This window comes from Anabas testudineus, chromosome 22 (assembly GCF_900324465.2).
Source record: "Anabas testudineus chromosome 22, fAnaTes1.2, whole genome shotgun sequence".
Taxonomy (NCBI): domain Eukaryota; kingdom Metazoa; phylum Chordata; class Actinopteri; order Anabantiformes; family Anabantidae; genus Anabas; species Anabas testudineus.
Genome location: NC_046630.1, coordinates 18,099,607 through 18,124,118, shown reverse-complemented (window position 1 = coordinate 18,124,118; position 24,512 = coordinate 18,099,607). Strand labels below are relative to the sequence as shown.

Genomic DNA, 24,512 nt, shown 5'->3' with positions numbered 1-24,512 from the left:
TAAATGGGCTAGCTAGCAAGCTAGCACATGTATGTTAGAATCACTTTTATATCCACATTACTAACACAGAATTGTAGTTGAGCTGACTGTGTTATGTGTTCTTTATATGCTGTACATTTAAGAGTTAGTTGGATGGAGTTGGAGTTATTAGTAGTATCCTATGCCAGTCTCTCCCTTTCTGAAACCTTTCTGTAATTTCTTCACTGTTTTCTTTCTTTCCTCACATATGAATTTACTTCCTTGTCTACTGTGTCTACTTTGTATCTCCTGTGTTTTCTAGTGTTCACACATTTTCTGTTATCGACACATTTGTTATCGTGTATTTACTTTATTACATATTTTCTGTCACTGTTGTTTTCATCTTCCTGTCTACGCATACTTCTCTCTGTCCCTCTCTCGCTCTCTTTTACACACACACACACACAGCTGTATGTAGTTTGGCAGTGTAAAGCACAGACGCCTGCAGGCTGAGGTCATAACTCTGGGAAAACAGGTGGTAGACTGATGTGGGAGAGAGAGACATATACATAGTCATATATGCATTGTACACTCAAATAAACAGACGCTTGTCTTTCTACAGTTGTGAGGACACGTTTTGACATCATGCATTCCCTAACCCCTTACCTTAACCCTTACAATCACAACTATAAAAATCTTCTAACCCTAATGCGCTAAGTCAGTGTCTATGTGCAACTGTATGTTCATATGACGCTTGATAAATCAGTGCCAGCAGTTAAAGCCCAACTGTGATTTTAGAGCACAGAGCACTGGGTTGACGTCAAAGTCTGTTGCACTGCATACAGCTAAAAGCATATAAAGAGTGATAGAGTCACGGGATATTTAACTGAAGAGGAAAAAAAATACATGACTGTCCAGATTGTCCGTGGAAGCTTTAAAATGTGTTTTCTGTTCTGCTGTCTTGCCTCTGATAATGTATTTAAGTCACGCTAGTTATTTTATACTCACTTCAGTATGGAGGGTGACTCTGAAATGAGTAGAAAGGTTAAGGGATAGAAACATCTCTTTCTCGCTCCATTAAGCAGTGTTACAGTAAGTGAAATGGATCATAATCTGCATCACTTTGCTGTAAAACACACTAATGCTTTTTAATACTCTGCATCTCCTCTTTTCTCAGTCACTAAATTGACTCCTCTAAGCTGATGGAAATCTACTCCCCTCAATTTACCTCCAGCATAATAATAATAGTTGGTATAATAAACTTTCTTCTAAAACTAATATGAAATTATGACCAACCATATATGGACTTAATCTTACTGCTACATCATGCTGCATTTGTTTGTGTGCGTTCAGCTTCCAACAAAGCACTGTTCCAAAATCACCAAAAAAATCAAAGAGAGTGGAGGCTGTTTAAAGATTAATTTCCAAAGTTTGGGACTAACATGCTTACTGATGACTTTTACTGTAATTGTCATGTTAGGGTGTCCAAATATAAAACATACTACATACATTATATGAAAATTTCAAGTAAAAAGACTGCAAAATGGCATTAATTTCTGTTTCTATTTTAAATCTTCACATATACTGCGCTTAGTTAGTAGTTGCCTCAAAAAGTTACCATTGATTTGATAAACATGGGCATAGACATGCTCCCTCCTATAGGAATAAATTACAGCACTGATGATAATATGCAGTATCATAATATGGTAATGTTTAGTTCAGTGCAGTCTGCCTTCACTCTTTATATCTTTAAATATAAAGCTATGTAAAGTAAATAGATATATGCAAAATAGATTATAGCGCAGCCATCTTGTTCATTAAGATTAATAAACTTTAACAAGCTTCACTATTATAAAGCAATGAATTTAATTGCTTCCACTTTATTGATAATACGCATTCTTGATTTATATAATACTTTTATGAAATTCTGTTCAAATGAAAAAGAAACTACCAAACGACTTCTTCCAAGAGCCTCTGTGAAGCTATATTAAAACTGGAATAGAATATGTAAAGGTGTCTCTCCATTAAAAAAATATAAATGTGAAATGTGATAAAACTCGGTAAATCTAAATTTTCTTTATGCTGGCTGGCACAAATAACTATAAATATCAGATTTGTCTGCCTATGTTGTTTAAATTTTATTTTGAATTACATGTCATGTGGTACATAAACAAAATATTGAAATCTTCTTTTCAGTCACTAATCAGGGTAATGACAAGTGATATCAAAGTGATGCGTTTACAAAAATCAACTGCTTATGTGCTCTCCATTTTACACTGTTTCAGTCATCTTTTTATTATGACATTTAACTTGAGCTATCAGCCTGCAGTTCGTCACTCTTTTCATTACACAGAATAAAAAGAAAAAATGCATGCATTGGAAAATTGAAGTCAAACCTCAGCCCTGCACACTGTTTATGTACAGATGTGTCTGTGTGTGTGTGTGTGTGTGTGTGTGTGTGTGTGTGTGTGTGTGTGTGCGCGCTGACGCTACTCCAGCAGGTGCTTTCTGTCAAGAGTTCAGTTTGCAAATTTTGGAGAATGTTCCACCCTGTGTGTGTTCGTGTCTGAAAGTTAGACCAACGTGGACTCCAGTCCAGTTTATTTAAACATTGAATATACAGTGTATCACATTTATAGAAAGGCCTTTCACAATGAAAGAAAACAGACTTTTATGAATTCAGATGTCTTATTAGATGGTTTTATTTAACACTTAAGTATCTTCAAAAACATTAAAATTAAAAATACTCAGGGAACAAGATCTAGAACAAGAAATTGTCAGATTTTCATAAACATTTAAATATTATTTTTTATGTAGCATGTAGCAACGTGCTAAATCTGCTCCCTGGAGTTAAAGAATAGGTTTAATGGTGATTTTGTGTTTAATAAGATTCCAAAGTGGACTTCATGTTACATTTTTGCTTCTCTTCTCCTCCTGTTCTGGATTTAATTTTTGTCCTAAGGTGTTTTTTTGTTGTTTTGTTTTGTTTTGTTTTTTCAGTCTGCAACAATAATCGAAAACGACAAACACAAATTGCAGAATTCCAACTAATGCAAGATGAAATATCACAATTTACTGAGGTAGCAAATTGACAGAATTTATTTTTCTCTCAGAATGACTGCAGCAGCAGAGATAGACTTGTCCCTACTGTTTAAAACTGCATGGTAAATCTGTGTGTGTGTGTGTGTGTGTGTGTGTGTGTGTGTGTGTGTGTCATCTCTTGACCCAGAAATTCCTTCTTTTGCTTTTTCTTTTTTCTGTGTAATCAGTGCACATCACATACACACACACACACACACACACACTTTAAATGAACATCCTGCACACTGATCAACATTGCAGATGACAGCTGCTCAGCACTTCATCCTCTTTCTCTTTCTCTTATCTAAATGACATTTATATATATGTCTGCCTCCCAAAGCCAAACAGACCACTGGGTATGTAAGAATAAAAAAGATGCTCATCGGTAATAGAATCTCCTAAAGGACATGAAGAATAAAATATACAAATGTCTAACATATATATAATTAAATATATAAATACATTTTCTCTAAAATTCTTTGCAAATGCATTTTGTAATAACCTACCTAGGTGTGGGTAATAAAAATACATCTTTGTCTGTAGGGAATCAACCATCAAAATCAGTTTTTAAAGCGTTAAAAAAAAGAATGACCAAACATGTGAAACCCATTATGTCAAACAAGCTTTTTTGTTAAAGTTACATTATCATCACATGGTTGTATTTTCAGAGGCATTAGACACATGTTTTGTGATCCACTGTATGCCTGACGTAAATTTGGGAACCCATCAACCATAAATGTGGTGGATTTGAATTTGGTCATTTTGGCTGTTGAGCAAAGAAATGTAAAAATGTGGGAGGGGAACTTGAATGCACCAAGCAAGACAGTTATTTTGTTATATCATAGCATCATAATAATTGAGAGCAGTGACTGTTTTGAAACCTTGAATGTTTGGTGCATTGAAGGACATCTGTGGTTTGAGAGTTGGTTGCTCAACAACTTTTTAAGGCAAGTGAAAGAAAAACTTTTATTTATTTTCACAGTAATCATATGCATGTATTTTTTCCCTTCTCTCAAGTCACAGATATCAGACTGTCCTTGAATGCACCTCTAACAAAAATTTGAACAGACCAAAACCAACACTTTAACAAGATAATCTTAACTCAAGCTCCACTCAGCTTTCAGCTTCCAGCATAGTAAAGTCTAGACTATACTTTGCGTGTTGAGAGTAGAATCAGAGCGTTTTAGTGTTGCTTCCATGCCATCAATGGCTTCATTTTATCTGTCATCCAATCAGATGCCTTGAACTAGAAGGAACAGTGGATTAGTGGGTGTGACTGCACTTCATGGCACATGTGTGAGCTGCACACCAGCAGCAGATCAGTTTGGGTAATTTATTTGTATTCTCTGCTCGTCTTCCCTCCTCATTTAACTAAATCAAGGAAGAGAGAAGGAAGGGTCATTAAAATATAAAAGCCTTCCATTAAAAATGTACGCCACAATTTTTGTCCCTCTCTCTGCTGCCATTTCACATTTGGGAATCCAGGAAGTGATGAAAGGCAGAGAATGGAAAGAAAAGACAGAAACAAAGAAGTAAGACAATTTCTAAAAAAGGGGAATAAACAGAAGTTTGGATGAATAGACAGTAGATACTTTATTTGAAACACACACACACACACTCACATGGCGTGGATGCCAACAAGCAAGTCGACATTTTGTGATATTTGCATGAAGCAAGAGGGGGGTTTGGCATGTGGTGGGCAAGACCTCGCTGTCAGCCAGCTGGATTAACAGACAGACAGAGGGATTTGATTTTCAAAACAACTTTATTTACACTATGGTTATCATACAATACATCAAGTATGTGAAACATTGAAGATGGTTTTATGAAATCTGGATGAAACTGGATTGATTTTGTTAGATAATTAAATTATTAAACTTTTTCCACAATGATTGAATGGTTACTATTTGTGGCTTCCCTGTCCCCCTGCCCATGATATTCTGCTTTTACTTTTAAAATTTGAAATGAAGCAGATGCCAATTTGACCCAGTTTTCGCTGTCATTATGTGCAAAAATGAACTATTTTTTTTATTATTCTTTTTTTTCCCAAATGTACACTAAGTGCTCTTACTGTAGCAACACCTCATCGTTGGAAAACAGTGAACATGAGCTCAATGTCAGGGTGAATGTATTAAAAAAAATAAATCCACAAAATTTAACCTTACCATTTACAATATAGAGCTCAAATTATCTACTGTAACGTGACTCATGTCAAGCAACTGTTTAGCTTATATGTTCAAACTAAAACAAAACACATAGAGTAAAAGATGGTCAGAGAAATAGAACCACGGGGTACTATGAAAAGGAGGTATTGCATACACACACAGACACACACACAGACACACACACTCTCTTAGGCCATGCTAATCTACTCTATCTCAATTTATAATTTATCATGTGTACTGCCTTAGACTAACCCTAACCATTACACCTCACCCTAAACGTTATTCTAACCAACTAAAACTAAAAGTCTTAAAATGTCCTCAGTCATCAATGGTTAAAAATATGTGCTGGTCCTCACAATGATAGCCATATAAACACACACACATACACACATAAAGCGAACCCATGTAGTGCCAAAACAGTGAGTCCCTGCTGGAAGCTGCATGGTGCTCTGGGAATTAGAAATCCCACAATTAAACATATGGGCATTAAGATAATTGTCAGTTGTTATGCTTAGTGTGTGTGTGTGTATGTGTGTGTGTGTGTGTGGCAGGCAGATGGATAGGATTCAGCCAAGCACACACACCCCTACAGTCTTTTCCCCCAAAACACACATGAAAAACAAGAGGACTGTTCTACGCTCTTCCATAAAGAAAACTGTAAATATACATGTCAGACATGCAGATATGAACCTGGATTGAGTCACACATACACAGAGATGCACAGGGACACAGGCAGTGTGGAGGAGCGGAGCTTTGTCTACCTGAGCTGTACTGTACTGGAAAAAACAGAAAAATCTTTTGGAAGAATGTGTGTGTGTGTGTGTGTGTGTGTGTGTTAGAGAGAGACAGATGGAGATCTTCAGTGTGAGGATGCCCTCAGCAGGCCAAAGACAGCACTACACCGTGTATGTTTATCTTTCAAGTGTGTCAGGTGTCAAATAGTTTTTTATGGCGAAGATTTTTCTTCCTCACTTCCGCTGCTCTGCTGTAAAACAGTCATAGAATACTGTTTTTCATCTTCACAATATACAGTAAATGGAAAAACAGGACAGTCAAGACACACAACAGTTTATAATTATAAATAGAAGGCAGTACTATGTTGTACTATGGAGCCAAGATGAGTACAAAAGAAAAGTCTTGATCAGGAGTTAAATAACTATAGACAGCAACATAAGAACTTATGTGGTCAATCGCAGTACAGTGAAGCTAAATCTAAAATAAAACAAATTGCAGTGTACATAAAAACCCTGTGTGAAAACTATCAAAACCAGTGGGAACTGTTTTCCAAATCTGGAGACCCACTGAGAAAAGATAGATTCAATGTTGTTAAGCATCCAGACTGAAGGCTGGTGATATTCTGTATTTTTCTCCAATCCCATAAAACGATTAAAACCAACAATGCCTTCCTAAAGCCTGATCTTCTGTGCCGTAGAGCTTGAGTGTTGTTCAAAAACTGCTCAAACGTACAGTGAGTCACAATGTTGTACTTGAGTGTCATGTTCCTTCATTACCATGAACGCACGCACATTATGAACTGTTTTGACTCAGTTCCACAATGTCCTGCTGCTGTAAATACACAACAAGTACTGAATATTTATCAGTCACACTGATGACATTTAAAATAGTCCCCAACGAACACACTTTGTTCTGCAGTTTTAGGTGCATTTGCTAAAGGCTTCAAGGCCCGGCTGTTTTAAAAAAGCAATAAAAGATATTTTGTCCAGTTGGAAATATCGGTTCAGATAAAGAAGTCTCTCTCATTTCTTTGTGTCTCTGCTCTGTGTTTTTCAGGTGGGCTCTCACAGAGAAGACGGCAGTGGAGTGGGCGGTTTGCGTGGTGGACACTCGATGGCAGGTCAGGTGCCCGTGCCACAGCTGCCTGTTCAGTCGGCCACATCGCCGGACCTCAGCCAGTCTGACCCCTACCGTGGTAAGATCCCCCATTTCCCACGCCTTAGATTTGACAGCATCCCCAAATTTTCAGTCTACAAAATCAGAAACACTGTCCTGCAAAGATTGAATTAAATTGAGCACAAACACAAAAAATGAGCATTTAAAACCTTGATTAGTATATATAGATATAGATAGATAGATAGATAGATATAGATGTATATATATATACGTATGTGTCTATAAGCAAGAAAAAGAAACACTGACAAAGAATGAAAAAATAGATCAAAACCAAAGGAAGACCAGGATGAAAGTAGATAAGGAGAAAAAACTGAAAATAATGATGAAGGGTGAGATGAGGAGAGACGAAGAAGAGGAAAAGAAGGAGCAAGCATAAGACAAAATGGAGAAGACAGAAAAAAGATAGGAAAAGAACACAAAGCAGTAATAAGGAGAATTCAAGTAGAAGGTCTAATTTGAGGATGAGGAGGCTGTTTGAGAAAGAGGATCAGAAAGTTGAGAAACATGTGGAGTCAGATCTCAGCTGGCGAGCCTCGACTTCATCGCCCGAGCAGTAAAAAAAACGTAACGAGAAGGGTAAATAAACATACAGTATGCGTGATATGAATATGGAGGAGGAAAAGTGTATATGAGTGTGCTGTGGAGCAAATTAGCCCTGAGCTCGTTTTTAAAGGCTGAAAATGAGTCTGGCTGGCAGCAAAGTTCAGCCAGCAGCGACCACAGCCAAGTGTGTAATGAGGTGAGAGAGAGAAACACACACACACTCAGGCAAAAGAAGTTGCTCCTTACTTACTGTATCCGTTCATAACTCACATACACACTGACTTGAGGGTGTGTGGAGCGTGTAAATAAAGGGTATTAAAATGGTTTTGGCAGGAATGCATTGGCAAAGCAATTCTCCTCTCTTTCTCTCTCAATTTCATTTATATTACAGTATATTAACAGTTTATATTACTTTGAGAGTATATTAAGTTTATGTTATTGTAACATTTGTGTACTTAATGGTCCTTTCCTGTTCTGTCAAATAGGTTTTTCCATCTTTAGCAGCTTGAATAATATATTGAATTATATGCTTTACATTGTTCACTGAATTTCTATTTTGCATACCTCATATTTTTAGGTTATATTTATAGTATGTATATAGAGAGAGTAAGAATACTGTAGTATTTGTCCATAACATTAAATATCCATAAATACATAAACAACAACATGACGCTAATTAGAATAAACTAGAAAAAATGTTATCAGAAAAAGAAAATCAGTCTGCATACAGAAATATTTGAGTGCACTAAAGGTTGTCACTGTCAAACATGTTTAAATTCACTATACAGTCTGGCATGGCGCGCCAACAGCAAGAACCATGAAGGACATTTTGGAAACAGGGAGGAAAGTAAATAAGAGACTGGGAACTTGAAAAATCACATTCAATAAAACGTACACATATTACCCAAAATTTCGTGGATAGCCTCTCCTCCAGTGCCTGTTTGCGTCGGCCTGGTTTCAGTCAGACATTCAGAAGCACAAAGTCGCTCTTCACAATTATAAGTCTGTTAAAAAGCAGCTATTCTGCACAAACACACAGCGATTGTATGGAAAGGCGCGCACACACAAACCAAACACAGACCATCACTCACAGTTGCACACAAAATGCCTCCAGTCAGGCAGACACAGATTCAAAATGGCCGACAGTTGGTTGTGTGTGTGGGAACGGAGCAGGGTGTTTTGTGTTGACTGAGATGTTGGCAGCTTCCCAGTGACGGATCCATACAGACGTCAAATAAAGACTGCAGTGTTCAGCTGAGCAGAGAGGCAGACAGAGGGTACAGAGGCTGCATGTGCACATCACAACTCTCCCAGGCCGCCATTATGGAGGTGGACTGCAGAATTAGCTGCATTAAGACAGATCTGAGGCTGCATTCACACTACGTCAATGGCATGGTCGGAACAGGAAACTTGACATATTCTGACTTTGGAGAGTTGATGAATTATTTTCAGGCATTCTAGCCTCAATAAGCTGTTTTTATTAACCCCTTACATACAAAGCATTCTGTAGCGTCTTGTGTACATTTGTTAGATTTCATTTCTCCAACCTGTAGTTCTAAATTCACAATATCTCTCACCTGGAAGTGAAGCCTCATTGTTTCCTTAGGGCTACCTGCAGTAATCTGAACATGTCCTCAAGGCTAAATAAGTTGTTTGACAGCTGGTTAGAAACACACATTATGCTTTCTATCTACAACCTGCAGATTAATCACAGCCACATTTTGTATATACAACTCAGATCTGCACTTACTACCGTTTTGGAGCTTTCATATGATTGACTTTGCACAGTTACATAAACAGCATATACAAATAAGACACAGCTGCATTTCTTTAAAGAAGTAGCATCTATAGAGGAATAGCATTCCTTTTATACCAGTGTCTTGTAAAGTCCTACACCAGCACATCTAATTGTGCTTCATGAGGTACTGATTAGGTGATCGCCTGAATCCGGTCAGATTTTTAGTGGTTTATAGTTACCCAACAGCAATGTGAAAAACCGGTAGAGAGCAGCCAAAACACATGAAAGCAGTGGTTGCAAATCGGGCTCAGTTAATTAAATACTGACTTTTGAATGTCCTCTAGTGAAAACATTACTACCACTTTTGTATATAGATTTAAGATTTTACATTTAATTTCTTAGTATAGAGTTTTCTTTGAGTTATTCAGATTTCTTTTGCTATTTTGTCATTTCTTTTAAACATATGTTTTAAATAACAATAGTTTTATTCAGAATTTAGGAGTAATATTGCCAGCAGTTCACATAAAATAAAACAAAGCTGTTCATTGCACCAATACATGCACCTATAAAGGATAAAACCTAAGAAATTGATTATTTTTTATTGGCCCCTAATGTTATTTCCACAGCTGTACATGCCTTTTAACCCTTTCACTCCTTTGTTGTCCTGCAGCCCTGTCTGGAGGCCTCCAGGGCCAGAGCACCTCCTCCGTCAGCTCAGAGATCAAGTCTGAGGATGAGGGGGATGAGAACCTCCTGCAAGACTCAAAGCCCCTGGAGCCCAAGAAGGAGGACGTTGACAGCAAGGAGCTCAAAGCTATTGAGAGGTCAAGATCTAGGTAACCCCGCCTCTCAGACGTTCACTTCCATCAAAACCCTCAGCTTGGCTGGGACACAAACCTTCCCAAAACACCTTCGTGCTTAGAGACCTTCTTTGTCTCTCATGCCATTGATAAACTGACTCTCTCCTTAAGACAGAGACGGTTCAAGATCTTACACAGCGATAATCTGTTTAATCCAATCATGAGGCATGAATTAACGTGTCATTCAACACCAAACAATTCTGTGTCGTTTTTGGAGAGAATGGACACAAAGAAGGACTTAAAGCTGTCAGTATTTTGGGAACCAGCCTCTGGACTTTGATGAAGTGACCAAGTGTGATGAGAAACAGCTAAATACTCTTTATCCATTAACACAGAAAATCTCTGTGCCCACCAGGCATCTCTCTCTCTTTTTAGAACAGAGGTTCCTTGTGGACACTGAGGAATTGGTTCAGGATTCAGAAATCCTGTCAGTCTGTCCATGGTCTTGAGCCTGGTTTTAACTGTTTCTCACGCAACAGAGTAGAGCCCACAGTCAATATTCTGAAAGAAGTGCTGCCCTGCGTTCCAGACTGAGAACAGCAACACCAACAGAAACACTGAAAATGATTACTGACAAGTCTACGTGACGAGTCACAACAGAAGCCCCAAAAGTGTCATGGTGTTGATTTCCCATTCTGAATGCAGCCGAGCAGCCTTCAGCCCTCTAACAGTAAACAAACTGTTCATCTGGTTCAATTTTACCTTGGAGGATGAATCATTAATCAGAAACATTTGGATCCCAAACCCAGAAATGTACATGGTGGCGGCCATGATGTTAATGATGATGATGTTGTTAATGCTTTTGATGATCAAGATATGAAATAAAGATGATAGATGTTTATCTCTAGAAACTCTCTAGAAGTGAACTGAAAAAACTCCAACCACTGCTGACTAGCCCTTGAAATACCCAGAATGCAGCAAACTGTGGTGTCTAAACCCAAGCTGTGTTCTTGTTATTTTGTCATATGATGAATCATCTCCTCTAAAGTCAGCATGTTGTACTAATATACTGTACAGCATTTACTTCAGGTTCGTATAAAATGAGAGTCTTCTCTGAGATACAAATTGAGCTTTCATCTTCAAACTTCCTTCCTCTTCCTCTCCTATCTTCATCCTCTGCTTCCTATCCTCCTACTCAACATTGGCCACCATAGCAACAACGATGATGAAGACCTATCTCCAGAGCAGAAGATGGAGAGAGAGAGGGAACGAAGGATGGCCAACAACGCAAGGGAGCGCCTGCGCGTCCGTGACATCAATGAGGCGTTCAAGGAGCTGGGCAGGATGGTCCAGTTGCACCTGAAAAGCGACAAACCGCAGACCAAGTTACTGATCCTGCACCAGGCCGTGGCCGTCATCCTCAGTCTGGAGCAACAAGTCAGAGGTCAGTTTGGATATTTACTCATCGAAACATTTCATAGCTTTAAGAAAGTGTTAATAAAGGAATAGTAATGTGATTAACTTAAACCTAAACATAACATAACATAAACCTACTTAAAATATTTGAGGTGTAAATCAGGGTGCAGGAGGTGCCAGCATATGTAGAGCTGCAAGAGCTCCAGGAGAGGGCGGCAGTGGCACCTGCTGATTGTGTTAAACCAGGTAGAAGTTTTAGGATCTTCGGTCTCAATGTTGGTGTAATCTAGATAAAAAGAAATACCATCTCTGAAATATAAGAGAAAATGAGACGCAAGATATTTTCTTCAAACAATAATCTCACTCTCCCCTTCTCCAGAGCGAAACCTGAACCCTAAGGCAGCCTGTCTGAAGCGCCGCGAGGAGGAGAAGGTCACCGTGACGTCAGATGGAACTCCCCTGTCACTGGCTGCTGCGCACCACGCCGCTGCGGCCATGGGGGATGGGTCGAACCCCATGGGACAAATGTAAAATGCAGCAACATCTCCTCCCCCCTGAATGGTCAGAAGATTTCACTTATAAACTAATCTGCTGTTGTACCAGAAATCCTACTTCCAGTTCAGAAACTCAAATTTATTAATTTAGTTATTGTAAATTTGTTAATCCAACCACTTGCCATGCAATCAAAAATCACAGGCAAGTTAATGTTACTAGTAAATCTAATAATATATTGTTATACATTGGCTGTATACATTTGAAAAGGAAATCATAGAATGGACAAGTTGTCATTTATTGGTGATCATCATTAACATGTTGTTTGTGTTTCTTTTTAACCACCGAATAATTGTAGTCAAGATGTCATTACAACTGGAAAGGTATCTTTTGAAATCATAAAACGGAAATAATAATAATAAATAATAATAAGAGTTTTACTGGGCGCTAAACAAACTGGGACAATACAAGAAAACACTAAGTGTCTTTTAGATATGTCCAGTTCAGAGGTCAGATTTGATTAATTTTATGAGGAATTTAAATTTGAAGCAAATGTACTCATAAGAAGTCCATCTGCATAGATGATCAATAAATGTAAAGAGGCCCAACAAAAGGAAAAATCCAGTTGTTTTGTCATTTCTTCCATGTCCTTTTAAAGCCAACTAAGGTGAAAACTTACACAGACAACATGTTAAATCAAATTCCATGTACATCAATTTTTCCTAATTAGGTAACTTAATTTACAGTGATACATAGTATCATAGTACTAAAGTAACATAGTTCTTCACAGTTAAAGTCTGACAGAGCTGATGCTACTGTGGCCAGAACTGAATTAGTTTCTGTCTGGTCTGGGTACATTTTAACAACAGATTGGCAGTAAGTGTGATTTTTATGTGTGACTGTGTTTGTCGCTGAATATGTGTCATTTCTGTTCACAACTTATTTTCTTTTTTTTCTTAAAACAGTCTAATTGTATTTGTGTATGCATGTGACTTGTGTAGCGAGTAAAATTTGTAATTGAGTTTGTTTTCTAACATTGTGTAGCCTTGAGGTACCAAAGGTTCCTGATAAGGAGCAGGAGTGACCTAAGACAAAACAACACAGGGCTTCTTATCTGCAGCAGCCTTTGTCCAGGCAGATGCTGGTTTTGCTTTATTTTTATAAAATTAACTAAAGCCAGCATGTAGAAAACGGTATGTTTGTCGGAGTAACGTTAAAGCAAAGCACACATGAAAATGCTTCTGTGGTGCATTCAGAAAACTCATAACACAGAACACAGAATGTGTTAAAATGTTGTTTACAATCTCCAGACGTATGGAACAACTTTTTACTTTAAAATTGATTTTGAAAAAATTATTATTTTGTATCTTGTGACTTTATTCCTGAAGGTCCTTGAATACACCAGTAGAGAGTTGTAGAGTGGTGTTGTCTTTTCTTTTATCATCAGAAAACCCAACAGCAGAGCTACTCAGCAGAATATCATAAAAAAACAATGGATTGACCTTTCCTCTGACATCACTACCAGACCAAAAGGTCCACAGAAGAAAACAAACAAATAACTCAATTACATGTAGCGATGGGTTTTATTGAGCACATCCATGTTCCTAATAAGTTGAACCATTTGGCACTCCATGATGCAAACTCAAAATTTCTTATTCTCTAGCATTAATACAATTTCAGCCACAAGTGCTTTAGTTTTAAAGGCAACTTTTTTGTGTGTTTGATGTGTGTACATGTAAAAAAAGAAAAGTTCCCTTTCTAATTCTCTTTTTCTTTATTTTTCTTTTTGTCCCTCCAGGTCTAAGGTGCCAGAGTTCATCAAGATGATGAGTGACCACTTCCTCTGAAGGCTTTTCATGACAACCTGGCAATCGATCAAACATCAACCTGATCAGTTTCTCCAGAACTTCAGCCTCTTTCTCTTCTCTCATCCATCATCTCTGATCCACCTCTTCGTCTCCATCTCCTTCTGTCGAGAACATGAACTGCAGAGTCACCTTAGTCGCTTTGCTCACTTTGCATCCCCAGCTGAAGTGAACTGGATGCTCCTTTGTGGAGACGTGCAAGCGTACCGTGACTGCTGTGAAGTGGCAGTTTGTGGGAGCGTTTGACACAAAGTGACAGCAAGGGACAAAAGTCTTTGGAATCACATCATCAAAGAAATTCTTCTTGTACTATCAGCATTCCCAGTTTTAAAGAACAAAACGTCTCGCTCTCTCTCTATACATATATATATACATATGTGTGTGTGTGTATATATATATATATATATATGTATATATACACACACATATATACAGGGGAAAAATGACAAAAAAAAACTTGTTAAAACAGTGCAACTGGACGTGGGCAGGGAGGAGACTAGGAGTTGGAGAGGGTCTTTTAGAACAAAACAAAACATATCACAAAGTGTTTAAAGAGATTTTTTGTTTTTTTTAAGCAACACTGCGCAGCTGTTGCTGAAGGCAGCTTCAGCGCATCTCTGACTGAATGGCAATCTAACGCCACACTGTGGATGAAGCTGTGCCTGATTTTCCTCTTGGATGCAGACCAGTCAGATAGATACACACGGAGAAACAAAACAAAAAAGAACAGTTAATTTTGTGCAGGCTGCACACACTATTCGCTTACGAAACGTGCATCTTCAATTATAAATTAAATTACAACAAAGAAGAGATTAGGAAGCAAATTCTGTTGGATCTGCTTGAACTGCTGAGTTAGTAGAACAAATAATCAATTTGCAAATGTTTTTAAGTATCATAGATGCCTAGAATGACGTGGGGCAAAACAAGAAAAGAAACATGTTCTTCCCTTTCTAATACATTCCCTCCTAAACTGCAAACATTTACAGTATTTTGTAAGTGTAAACAAATCTGAACATCTATGTATTTTTATTATGTTTCTTGCTAATCTTCATGTTGACTTTCTGTAAACAGTAAAATTATGTGAACTGATACGTTTTTACAAACACACAAATGCAGAAAGTCTGGTTAGTTGTACACAAATGGCTTGTGTGTATCTACTGAGAGGAAAAGAGGACTGAGAGAATTAATCATTGAATCATTCAGTCAGTGAGTAAATCAAGAGGGTTTGAGGTGTTTCAATGATTGAAGGCAGGGGCATTATAGGAGAATGTTAGGAAGGATCACGTAGTAATAAAAAAGTGTACTTCTAAATAAATGTGGCAGATTTTTCTTGACATCTTCATCAAGAGCTCTAGCAAGGCATCCTTAGTTGGATCTTCAACAAAATAGGCAGAGCAAAGTGTTCCTAAAAAAAAGCATTACTAGTAGGCAGATGGTTGTGAAGATGGCCAGATGACCGAAAGATAGATGGATGGAAGGCACTGAAGTGAAATCTATTCCACGTTTAGCACATTCCCTGAATCGTGTTCCATCTACTTGAATCGAGTGCTCTTGATGTCCTGGGAGTTGGGGGAGTGATGGAAAAGGAAAGCAGGATTGAGGTGGGCCACCATCCTGAGGAGCTAGAGCCTGGGAGAGAGAACAAAAAGCTGAGAATCAGGAGAAGGGTGATGACGATGCTGCTGGAGAAGCAAGGGAACAATCATCAGGGTGAAGGGTATACTCTTTTCTTTTGGGGGCCAAGCAGTTTTAGTCAAAACATTCCTGTATTGGATTGAGTAGATAACCTCATTTCCTGTTTTAGTGTCTGGCCAATCGTAACCCTTAACCTCTAATCCCAGTTTCAGACTTCCTGGTCCACTTACTAATCAAGGGGGGGGATTTCCAATTGACACTTAGCAGATAGCAGACAATCTCATTTAGCTGGTTCAAATTCCATTGGTTTTGCAATGGTCTGATGGTGATAGGGTGATGACTGATACAATTTTCTGTAATGGATTGCATTTAAGTTTCTAATCTGGAATCAGGGATCCTACAGTTCGAACAGGTTTCCCATTAGAGACAATGAGTTGGGAGGAATGTTAGCAAAAAGTGGTCATACGTCAGTCCAGTTTTAGGATTAGGTGGTTATCCCACTTCCAGCTGAGTGAGAGAACAAGTGTTCTTGCCCAAACAAAGCCAAATTTGAGCAGACTTTTCTGCATTACATGATTGCTGGATTAGGCAGGTTTCTATGGTTTTAGACTTGGGATAACCAGATGTAGTCCACTGCTGACTGCCCAGTCATGTTTATTATCTTGGTTTTCTTAGTATATGTGTAAATCCACAACATTGGTCATATTTTTATCTAGTGCATCCAGATCATTGGTCCAGTCCAGAAGGCTTACCATTAAAATCCTTTCAGAATTTCAGCGTTGCCTTTTGTCTTTAGACTTACCACTATCTTTGGGTAGATGTTGTGTTATGGTAAGCACTGACTTGGGAGTGATACAGATATGGAAAAAGTGAAAAAAAAAAGTGAAATTTCAACACATAAATACATAAATCAAGACCAGATAGGTCTGAAAGAGAACTGGAAGACTGGTTCAAAATCTGCTTATCTTATGGTGTCAGTCTGAAAGCCCCCCGTTCATCCTCACCTTCTCAATCCAGGCCTATGTTTAACCCCAGTCCCAGTGCTGTCATCTCTGCTGACCCTAGCCTTATGATCCCTAAACCAGAGTCTCCCCGGCCTCTTGCCCTACCTAAGCGGTCCCACAGATGCAATTTGAACATTCATACTTCTACCAATGTGCCTTTTTAGAGTTCATATCATTCAAGTTGCCAGAGGAGGACATTTACCTGGTCTTTTAATAGGATGCAAGCTTAGGGAAACCAGTTCTTAGTCGTTAGGTTCTATGCAGTCAGGCTTTTTACCAGACCTGGGAATTTAAAAAAAGCTAAAAAGGAAAAAAAAGTATTTTTTGGATAAAAAAAACTAAACTGTATTTAATGTACTGTACGCTTATATGTAAGTAGACAGCGTGTTCTGGCTTTGAGCCAATGGGACAGTCGCTCGATTTAGCAGTCCTCCCCGTCCCCCACAAATCCTCTATAATCCCCTAACCCCACTTTCCTGTTCCAATCCCCAGCCCTGTTTCCATGGTGAACAACGCGTCTCTTCTTGTATTATAGCTTATCAGCTTTTTATCAATATTTGATCGGCTTGTCCGTAAGCCAATGTAGTCTTCAGTACAAAGTGTGTGGTTGTATGTTGTAAAACAGATTTTCTTCCTTTCTCTCTCTCTCTCTCTCTTTTTTAAGAAGAATCTTTTCTCTTATTACTTTTTCTTTGTCTGTTCTGGTTTACATGTCTGTTACAGAAAATGTTAAAAAAAAAAAAAAAACTAAACAAAAACATAAAAGGACACAATTCGCTCTCTGACAGCGTTGCTCACTGTCGGTGGTCATTTTGACGTATTTCAAATCCTACCCAATCAACAGGACAACACGGAACCTGGAAAAGAATCTATTTGAATAAATCAATCTATATATAAATGTACAAAAAAAATATATACAATATATTGGGAGGGTGCCGTTTTCTGTTATTTTTTTATTTTCTGTTGTATAGGAGCATTTTCTTGGGGAGAAGTTATTTTCTCAAAGACTGAACTGGCAGAAGTTGGCGAGGCTCCTCAGTGTTATAAATTTCCAAATGACTTTGTTGTGTTCTCTGTTGTTGCCATGACAGCACTCTTTGACTAGTACGGCACCCTGCGCAGGACAAAATGGGACCGGAGTTCCATCAGCTCCATCACTGCTATCTATCCAAGGCAACAACACACAGACATTTGTAAATTGTATGCAACAAAATGGCAAACTTTACCATTATTTTGAAATTGTGTATGTAAAAGTTATATTTTTACATGTAGACTGTTGTTATTTTGTGTTTTAGAAATCTGTTTTATCTTTTTTTTGTTTGTTTTGTTTTTTTCTTTCTTTTTTTTTTTTTTTTTTTTTTTTTTTTTTTTTTTGTTAAAAGATGAAAACGTAAAATTCAGTGTGTGTTGAAAAAATGTGTCACATTGAAAGTGTAGTGAGTTCAAAAGTTCCAAACTTTTTTTTTTCCCTTTCAGCATTTGTTTATCCATAGGGAACATTTTTGAGGGTTCGAGGGAGAAATCATAAATCATATATGATATTGGTTTTGTTCTCTATGCCCCATGACATTACCATTTATAATTGTATTTTTTGCAGAGAAATGTGTAAATAGTAATAAAACATTTTCTGTGGGGTTTCTGTGGGGTGTGGACTTGCCAGTGAGAGGCGGTGATGATGAACTTGTTTTGAGTTTTAGTGAGGTTGTATTCGTCTGGTAACAGTAGCCAGGTGCCAACTTTTAGTTTCGGTCAGTGGTGCTCAGTACTGTATGTGGTTTTGGTTGCCAACCATCTCGAGTGTGACTCAAATTACTGTCTGCTTGCACCAAGAATTACTCCTGTTAGAGCCGACACAACCCACTTTTGGGGTATAAAATAATACACAGACAAAAATCTTGTAATGATTTTTAAAATAATTTCAGTAAAATGTAAACAAAGGTTACCAGACGTCTATCAGAAAATACACAATGTGATGTTTAAATGTTTGGATGATGACAGAAAAAAAAAAATGCCCAAAGATTGATCACAACTTCAAATCATTTTGGCGCCCCCGTGTGGCTTTGGGTTGGCTCTGACTTCTGTTTATTTTCTTTAAAATGGGCTGTAAATGTTTCAATGAAAAATCAGCAATTGATTGAAGAATAATATATGAACATTTTGTAAAAGATTGGATGGTTACTAATATAAAGAAGTAGATCGTCAGCAAACAATCTTATCAGCTATTTCCCCAAAAAGATATCACATCATGTGCAAGGCAGTGTCACTCCATTTTGCCATTAAAATTGAGCTTTTTTGTCAAAATTTTAAAAAACTGCTATGAATTGGACCTAGGTTAAACACTAGGACTGAATCTGTCAGTGTAAATGCTAAATGTATTTTTTAAGTAGTGTTATTTTTTCAATGCTTTATGTCAGATTTTCTCTTTGTTGTATAATCAAGTCATCTCCCGAATTGCAGTATCTTCATTTTTATGTTACCCCCAATGTTTCTATTAGCCAAAATGTTAACTTTTCTTTTCTTTTCCCTCCTTGTTGTACATACACGCCTCATTCTCTTTTTCAGTGACTGTGCCATGAGCTTTGTAATCTGATACTCTGTACCAGTTTTACTGCAATAATGAGTTGAATTCAAAATGGCCACTCCTGTCCTTTGTTTTCCAAGAGGTGACAGAGCGTCATTTCTACTTTTTCTTATCTCAACTGTGTTTAAAGGAACTAAGACATCTCGTTGCACCCCAGAAACAACATAAAATTTATATGAAGTTCATTGTATAGATTTTTTTCCACTTGACAGAATGAAAAAAAAAAACTTAATGAAAAAACGTTAACAGTGACCAGTTTGAATGTTGATATGGCACTTATTTTGCAGAAAATCACTACAACAGGGGTTTGTTTTCACTTAGTTAACTTCAATTTATCAGACAGTTCTAATTAGTACAAATGTCCACTGCCAGAGAAAAAAAGGACATTAAAAAAACTCCTGCCAATTTTTTTTATCTCATAGTGTCGATATTTTGCTAGTTAAATCAGTACAAACACATCTTACTGAGGTATATGTTTTACTTTTTGAAAACTTTCAGTATTGCTCACTATTTTTTTTTCTGTCAAGTTGCACTTACAAAGGCATTTATATCAGACCAGTTCAGTGATTTAAGGTTCGAAAAGGCCCTGTGAACTGAAATGGACAGTAATGAGATGCTATAATTTGCGATAAAATATTTTTGGATTTTGTTGCAAAAATCTTCCTTTTTAGGTCTGAAACTAAAAAAATATTTGACTTCAGATGATTTGAATTATCTGCGATCAGTGTTTAGTAAATCAAGGGCAGGAAATTATTCCGTTTTAGACATTTGACATTTCAGGAAAGACTGGATTATTGCTTTGTTGCTGTTAGTGCCCTGCTGTACACTCTTAGAGTACTAGATGGATGTGTGGCCTAGGTTAACATGAAGACTGAGTCCATGACAGGGAAACAAATGGACCTTTCATTGATTATATTTTATATTATCTCTCAACAAGCTAGTTGAGCCAACCCACCCTGTAACAACTAGTTTTTCCATTTGGTCGATAAACCCTTCAGGACCACAGCCTGACATTGTACAGATACAGCCAAAACAAATACAACCCAAACTGCAGTCAACATCAGAAAACGTATTTATGATTTGGATCGACTCACTAAATTGCTTTACCTTTTCCTTCAAATTAATTATTTGTGCCTTTGCATTATCCATACCTCCAGTCACCATGCCCATGTGCCCCTCACACTCTGTGCTCCGCTCGGATTTAAAACAGTTTTATCATTTCTTTATTTTCACCATCTACACGGATGATGTGTTAGATAAATAACAATTTTCATTTCTGTACGACTGCTGCGCCCCTCCCATCCACACTCAGTTTTCGCAGGATGACAGTATCTACATTCCTGATCCAACCTACAACTGGATTGGTGGATTGTTTGAGTTGTAGGCAGTGATTTAGAGACCAGTTCATGTTGAGTTGCTGACGACTGGTCGGTGTATTCATTCATTCATGTTCTCTGACCTTCTTCACTTGTCAGTATTATGATCATGTCAAAGTACTAATACTAATAACTGTGGCCTTTCCTCTTCTTTTTGTTCTTACTCTGCTTACAGTTTGTGATGCCACACATTTTAAACGACCAATTAGGAAAAGACCTTTGACCTATGTCAAACCTCAGCTTACCATCTAAAAACAGCAAATCTACTAGAAAATTCAAGCAATCAGTCGTCAATGAATGACTGACAGTTTGAAACTATTTTAATTGATTTAAAGATGTTTTGTGATTGACTGGCAACAGATGATAAAGATGATGATGATGATGATGATGATACAAAACGTGGAGAGAAAAGAACAACAGCACAACAGTTACACTTTTCCCCCAGTGTGTGGCTCAGTGCCTCGAATCTGTCTTTCTTTTATATTTGTTTACTTTGATTTTTTATGTTGTATAATTATTCTTACTCTTATGGTTGTTGTTGCTTATTGTTGATGTTGCTATTAGCACACTTGTTTTGTTCCAGATCAGCGGCGATGTTGAGGACCTGGTTCTTTGTTTTAAATCCTGTGCTGAGGGTTTTATTCTTCCTCATATCGTCCCAGCAGCTGGCCAGTGGCTGCCTGTTGGTTCTCATCTCGTAGTGATTCAATGAGGTTCATGTTCACGACCATTCTGTAGCAATAAATGTGCCATTTTTACAATGCAGTGCTTTGAATGCCTCTTTTTCCCCCCCCCCTCTTGACTGCTGGAGGGTAAATGACATGCTAGAGGCTCTGTGAACTGTAGTGACTAAATCAACTCAAGTGTAGTACGACACCATGAAATACTCCATCAAACCAATATCACGACAGGAAGACAAACACCTGAACATCATGGATGTTATGGAGGATGAGCTTGGATGTGTCAGCGGGGGAAGACATAGTGAATTGGTATCTTCCAGCTTCTGATAGGCTCAGTCCTGGTCTAGATGCTGCTGGTGGTGGTGAAGAAGAGACAGTGAGTGGTTGATAAAAGCCGTGGATAGTATCCCTGAACATCATGGAGACTGTGGGTGACACCTGAGAAACAGTAGATCTGAAAGAAGCAGAATGAACAACACTAATTAATGGGCTTATTGGTCAGATCCAGTGGCACCATGATCGTGAGTAGAGAACTGACAGCATTTTACTAACACTAAGCATTTTACTAACAGTAATTCACAGTGAAACAAGGCTGAGTGAAGGCTGAATCGTTGGATTCTAAGTGCAGTAGGACTCACACGTCTGGTCAGGGGGGAGTAGTTGACCACAATCAGTAGCCTTAACTACAACAATGCATCAAAACTAGGTGGTTAGATCATGCATTTTACATGTAACATATAACATTTGTGAAGTAAATATAAAATTAAATCAATGTAAACAACAATACTATATTAATCAATCCATCTATTTATATTATTTATTCATTCATTTTTATTTAAGGGACATTTAACACTTCAAATCAAATGAAATGTGCATAGAACAGTGTACAGTGAACTGCTGTATTTCAGGCAAGAGGACAATTTTCAACTGTTGCAATTAAAACATAAAGGCACAAAAATATGCTTTGGACTGGATCTATCCAATCAGATAGTATCCATCCACAAAGTGTGCAGATTAAGGAAGAACAGCGAGGAAAGGGACAGCTTGTTCCCTCAGTTCATCCTTAAAGATAGCGCTTCTCCCCACCCAGCGAGCAACACTCCCTCGGAGGAGCCTCTGCCTTAAAGACTAAAGTCAGGGAACAAAAGTCTCTGCTGCACAGTTAATGCCATAGATTAGACAAACAGTCCCTGAGAACAGGACTGGCTGTGGCTTCGCTCTGCAGCCTGGCCAGTGATGTGTTTCTCTGGATATTGGAGGCTGGTGTTACAGTAGTGGAACCTGCCCACAGGCGGGTGCACACCTGTGTACACACACCGCTGAACCTTGGGTTACTGCCCCTAAACCCACCGATTGTGTTAATGCTAAACAAACCACATACGGCGTATTAGTTACTGAGCTTCAGATGAGTTTTATCCACTTTGGACATGATCAGGCTAGTGGGTTGAGTGCCTTTGAAAGTGGACGCAGCCAGACGTTGGAGATGGATGATTGTTGGGTGGAGAAATCCAAACATCCACAATCTTCACCTTCCTTCTCTTTTATTGTTCAGCCTCAACTCATCCACTCTGTACTGGCTTTCTGCGGCTCGGTTTAATCCCACGTGTTGGGTTTACAGGCTTCGTGCTACCAGCTGTAACAAGCCTGGACATTATGTGCATGGCGTCATGAGTTTACACAAACTGCTTGTTCATTTCAAAGGACTGCCTCCTGACACACTGATGCCTCCGCTGTAGTAAACCGTCTTTTCAGCACAGGATGACGCTTCGTCATGAAACATCCAAGTGGCTTCATCTATTTCTGCCTGCAAGCGTCCGGGAGTGACGTCACTTCACCTGATGCCGGAAGGAAAGTAGTTTAGATATTAGTCAACAGTGGCCAGTGGGCATTTTCACCCAATCTTACGGAAGACAGTCAGAACCACTGAGCGTGTCAGTGGAATAAGACGCCTGCATTGGTTCTTCCCTGCTGTTGTGTAATGGGAGGAGGTACAGGCAACTGGTAGCTGTAAATTTCCATTTCAAACTTTCCCTAGAACCATATCCTCAGCGCTCTTCAACATAGAGACATCTGACACAGCAACATCCCGGCTTTCTGTTAGATCGCTGTAAATCATGCTGTAGAAACTAGAATGACCACATTGCGCTCGAATGCCTCTGCCAGCCAGTGAGGTGGTAGTTTACATGCATGTCTGTGCAGATTCATACTCTAATAAGCTGGAGCCTGAGTGATCCATGTGTAATGAAATTCCCTCCAGGTGTTGGAGATATACTGCAGTTTTAAGAAGAGTGGATTTGTGCAACAATGAAGGAGCTTCCAGCGATGGCGTGTTCACTAAAAGGAGGCAGAGGCCGGTAAAACATCATGAAATAATGTTTTGAAAGTGATGTTAAGCATGTTAAAGATCCAGGATCTCAGCAGCTGGGATAGAAACACTGCTACTGGGTGTCCTGCCAGGGACGTCCAGATGTCTATCCAAGCCACAAGTCACCTCAAACTAAAAGTAAAATGTTAACCCCAAAACTCAGGAGGTCATAAAAACACCTCTTACTTTAGGAGGAGACACTGTTGAGGTGTAGCGACCATGAGAGACCAGCTGCACATACCAACCTGAGCGATTTTACATAGGTGGCAGCATTTGGCCTACTTTTTGACTACTGTGACTGTAAACAGTAGATCCCTCAGAGATATCACAGGTCGTTGTTTTTCTTCTCAAATACTGATTTTACTAATAAATAATAATAATAATAATGTTAGAAAAGGACATTTTCAATAATAGCAGCTCTGCACTCTTTACACTTTGACTTGATTTCAAGTCGAAAGCCACAGGTTGAGATTTAAAGTTAGCTCCAACACTTCATTTCTTCTTTCACAGACAATTAAAAGAATCCAATGAATCACTGATGGGTGGAGATGTGACTGTGTTCTCCTCATAAACACCGTGAAGAGCTTTGCTGCTGTTCATCTGACAGATTGTTGTTTTTTTCTTTTTTTTAATTCTGTCATAAATCATCAGGTGTGGCTGGTGGATGGTTTCCAGTATACTGAACTGGTTTTATATGGTTTAGGAAACAGTGAAGTCTTGAAAATAACATAACATAACATTCACTATTCATAGATATATAATGTATAAATGGAATTAAACCTTCCTCTGCGATGATGTAATTGGAATAACTACAGCAATTTAATTTAGTCATATGTAAAATACCATAAATATTTCTACTACTAACAGTGCCAGTGCTAATTGTACTTGAATAACAAATGTCA

General features: G+C 38.3%; 1 protein-coding gene across 7 annotated transcripts in view; it reads left to right on the top strand.

The window, feature by feature from the left end:
* The window catches only part of LOC113147947 (transcription factor 4), a 193,597-nt gene extending 175,685 nt beyond the window's left edge, over positions 1–17,912 (top strand). For 4 of the 7 annotated variants that reach the window (XM_026339303.1, XM_026339299.1, XM_026339300.1 and 1 more), the window contains 5 exons: positions 6,996–7,134; positions 10,067–10,220; positions 11,411–11,640; positions 11,992–12,139; positions 13,903–13,951. In XM_026339303.1, the coding sequence (XP_026195088.1) occupies positions 6,996–7,134; positions 10,067–10,220; positions 11,411–11,640; positions 11,992–12,139; positions 13,903–13,951 (720 nt within the window). Of the gene's footprint in view, positions 1–6,995; positions 7,135–10,066; positions 10,221–11,410; positions 11,641–11,991; positions 12,174–13,902 lie in introns of all 7 variants that reach the window. The other 3 variants (XM_026339301.1, XM_026339305.1, XM_026339298.1) reach the window with 2 other exon arrangements.
* Positions 17,913–24,512: the final 6,600 nt, after the last annotated feature.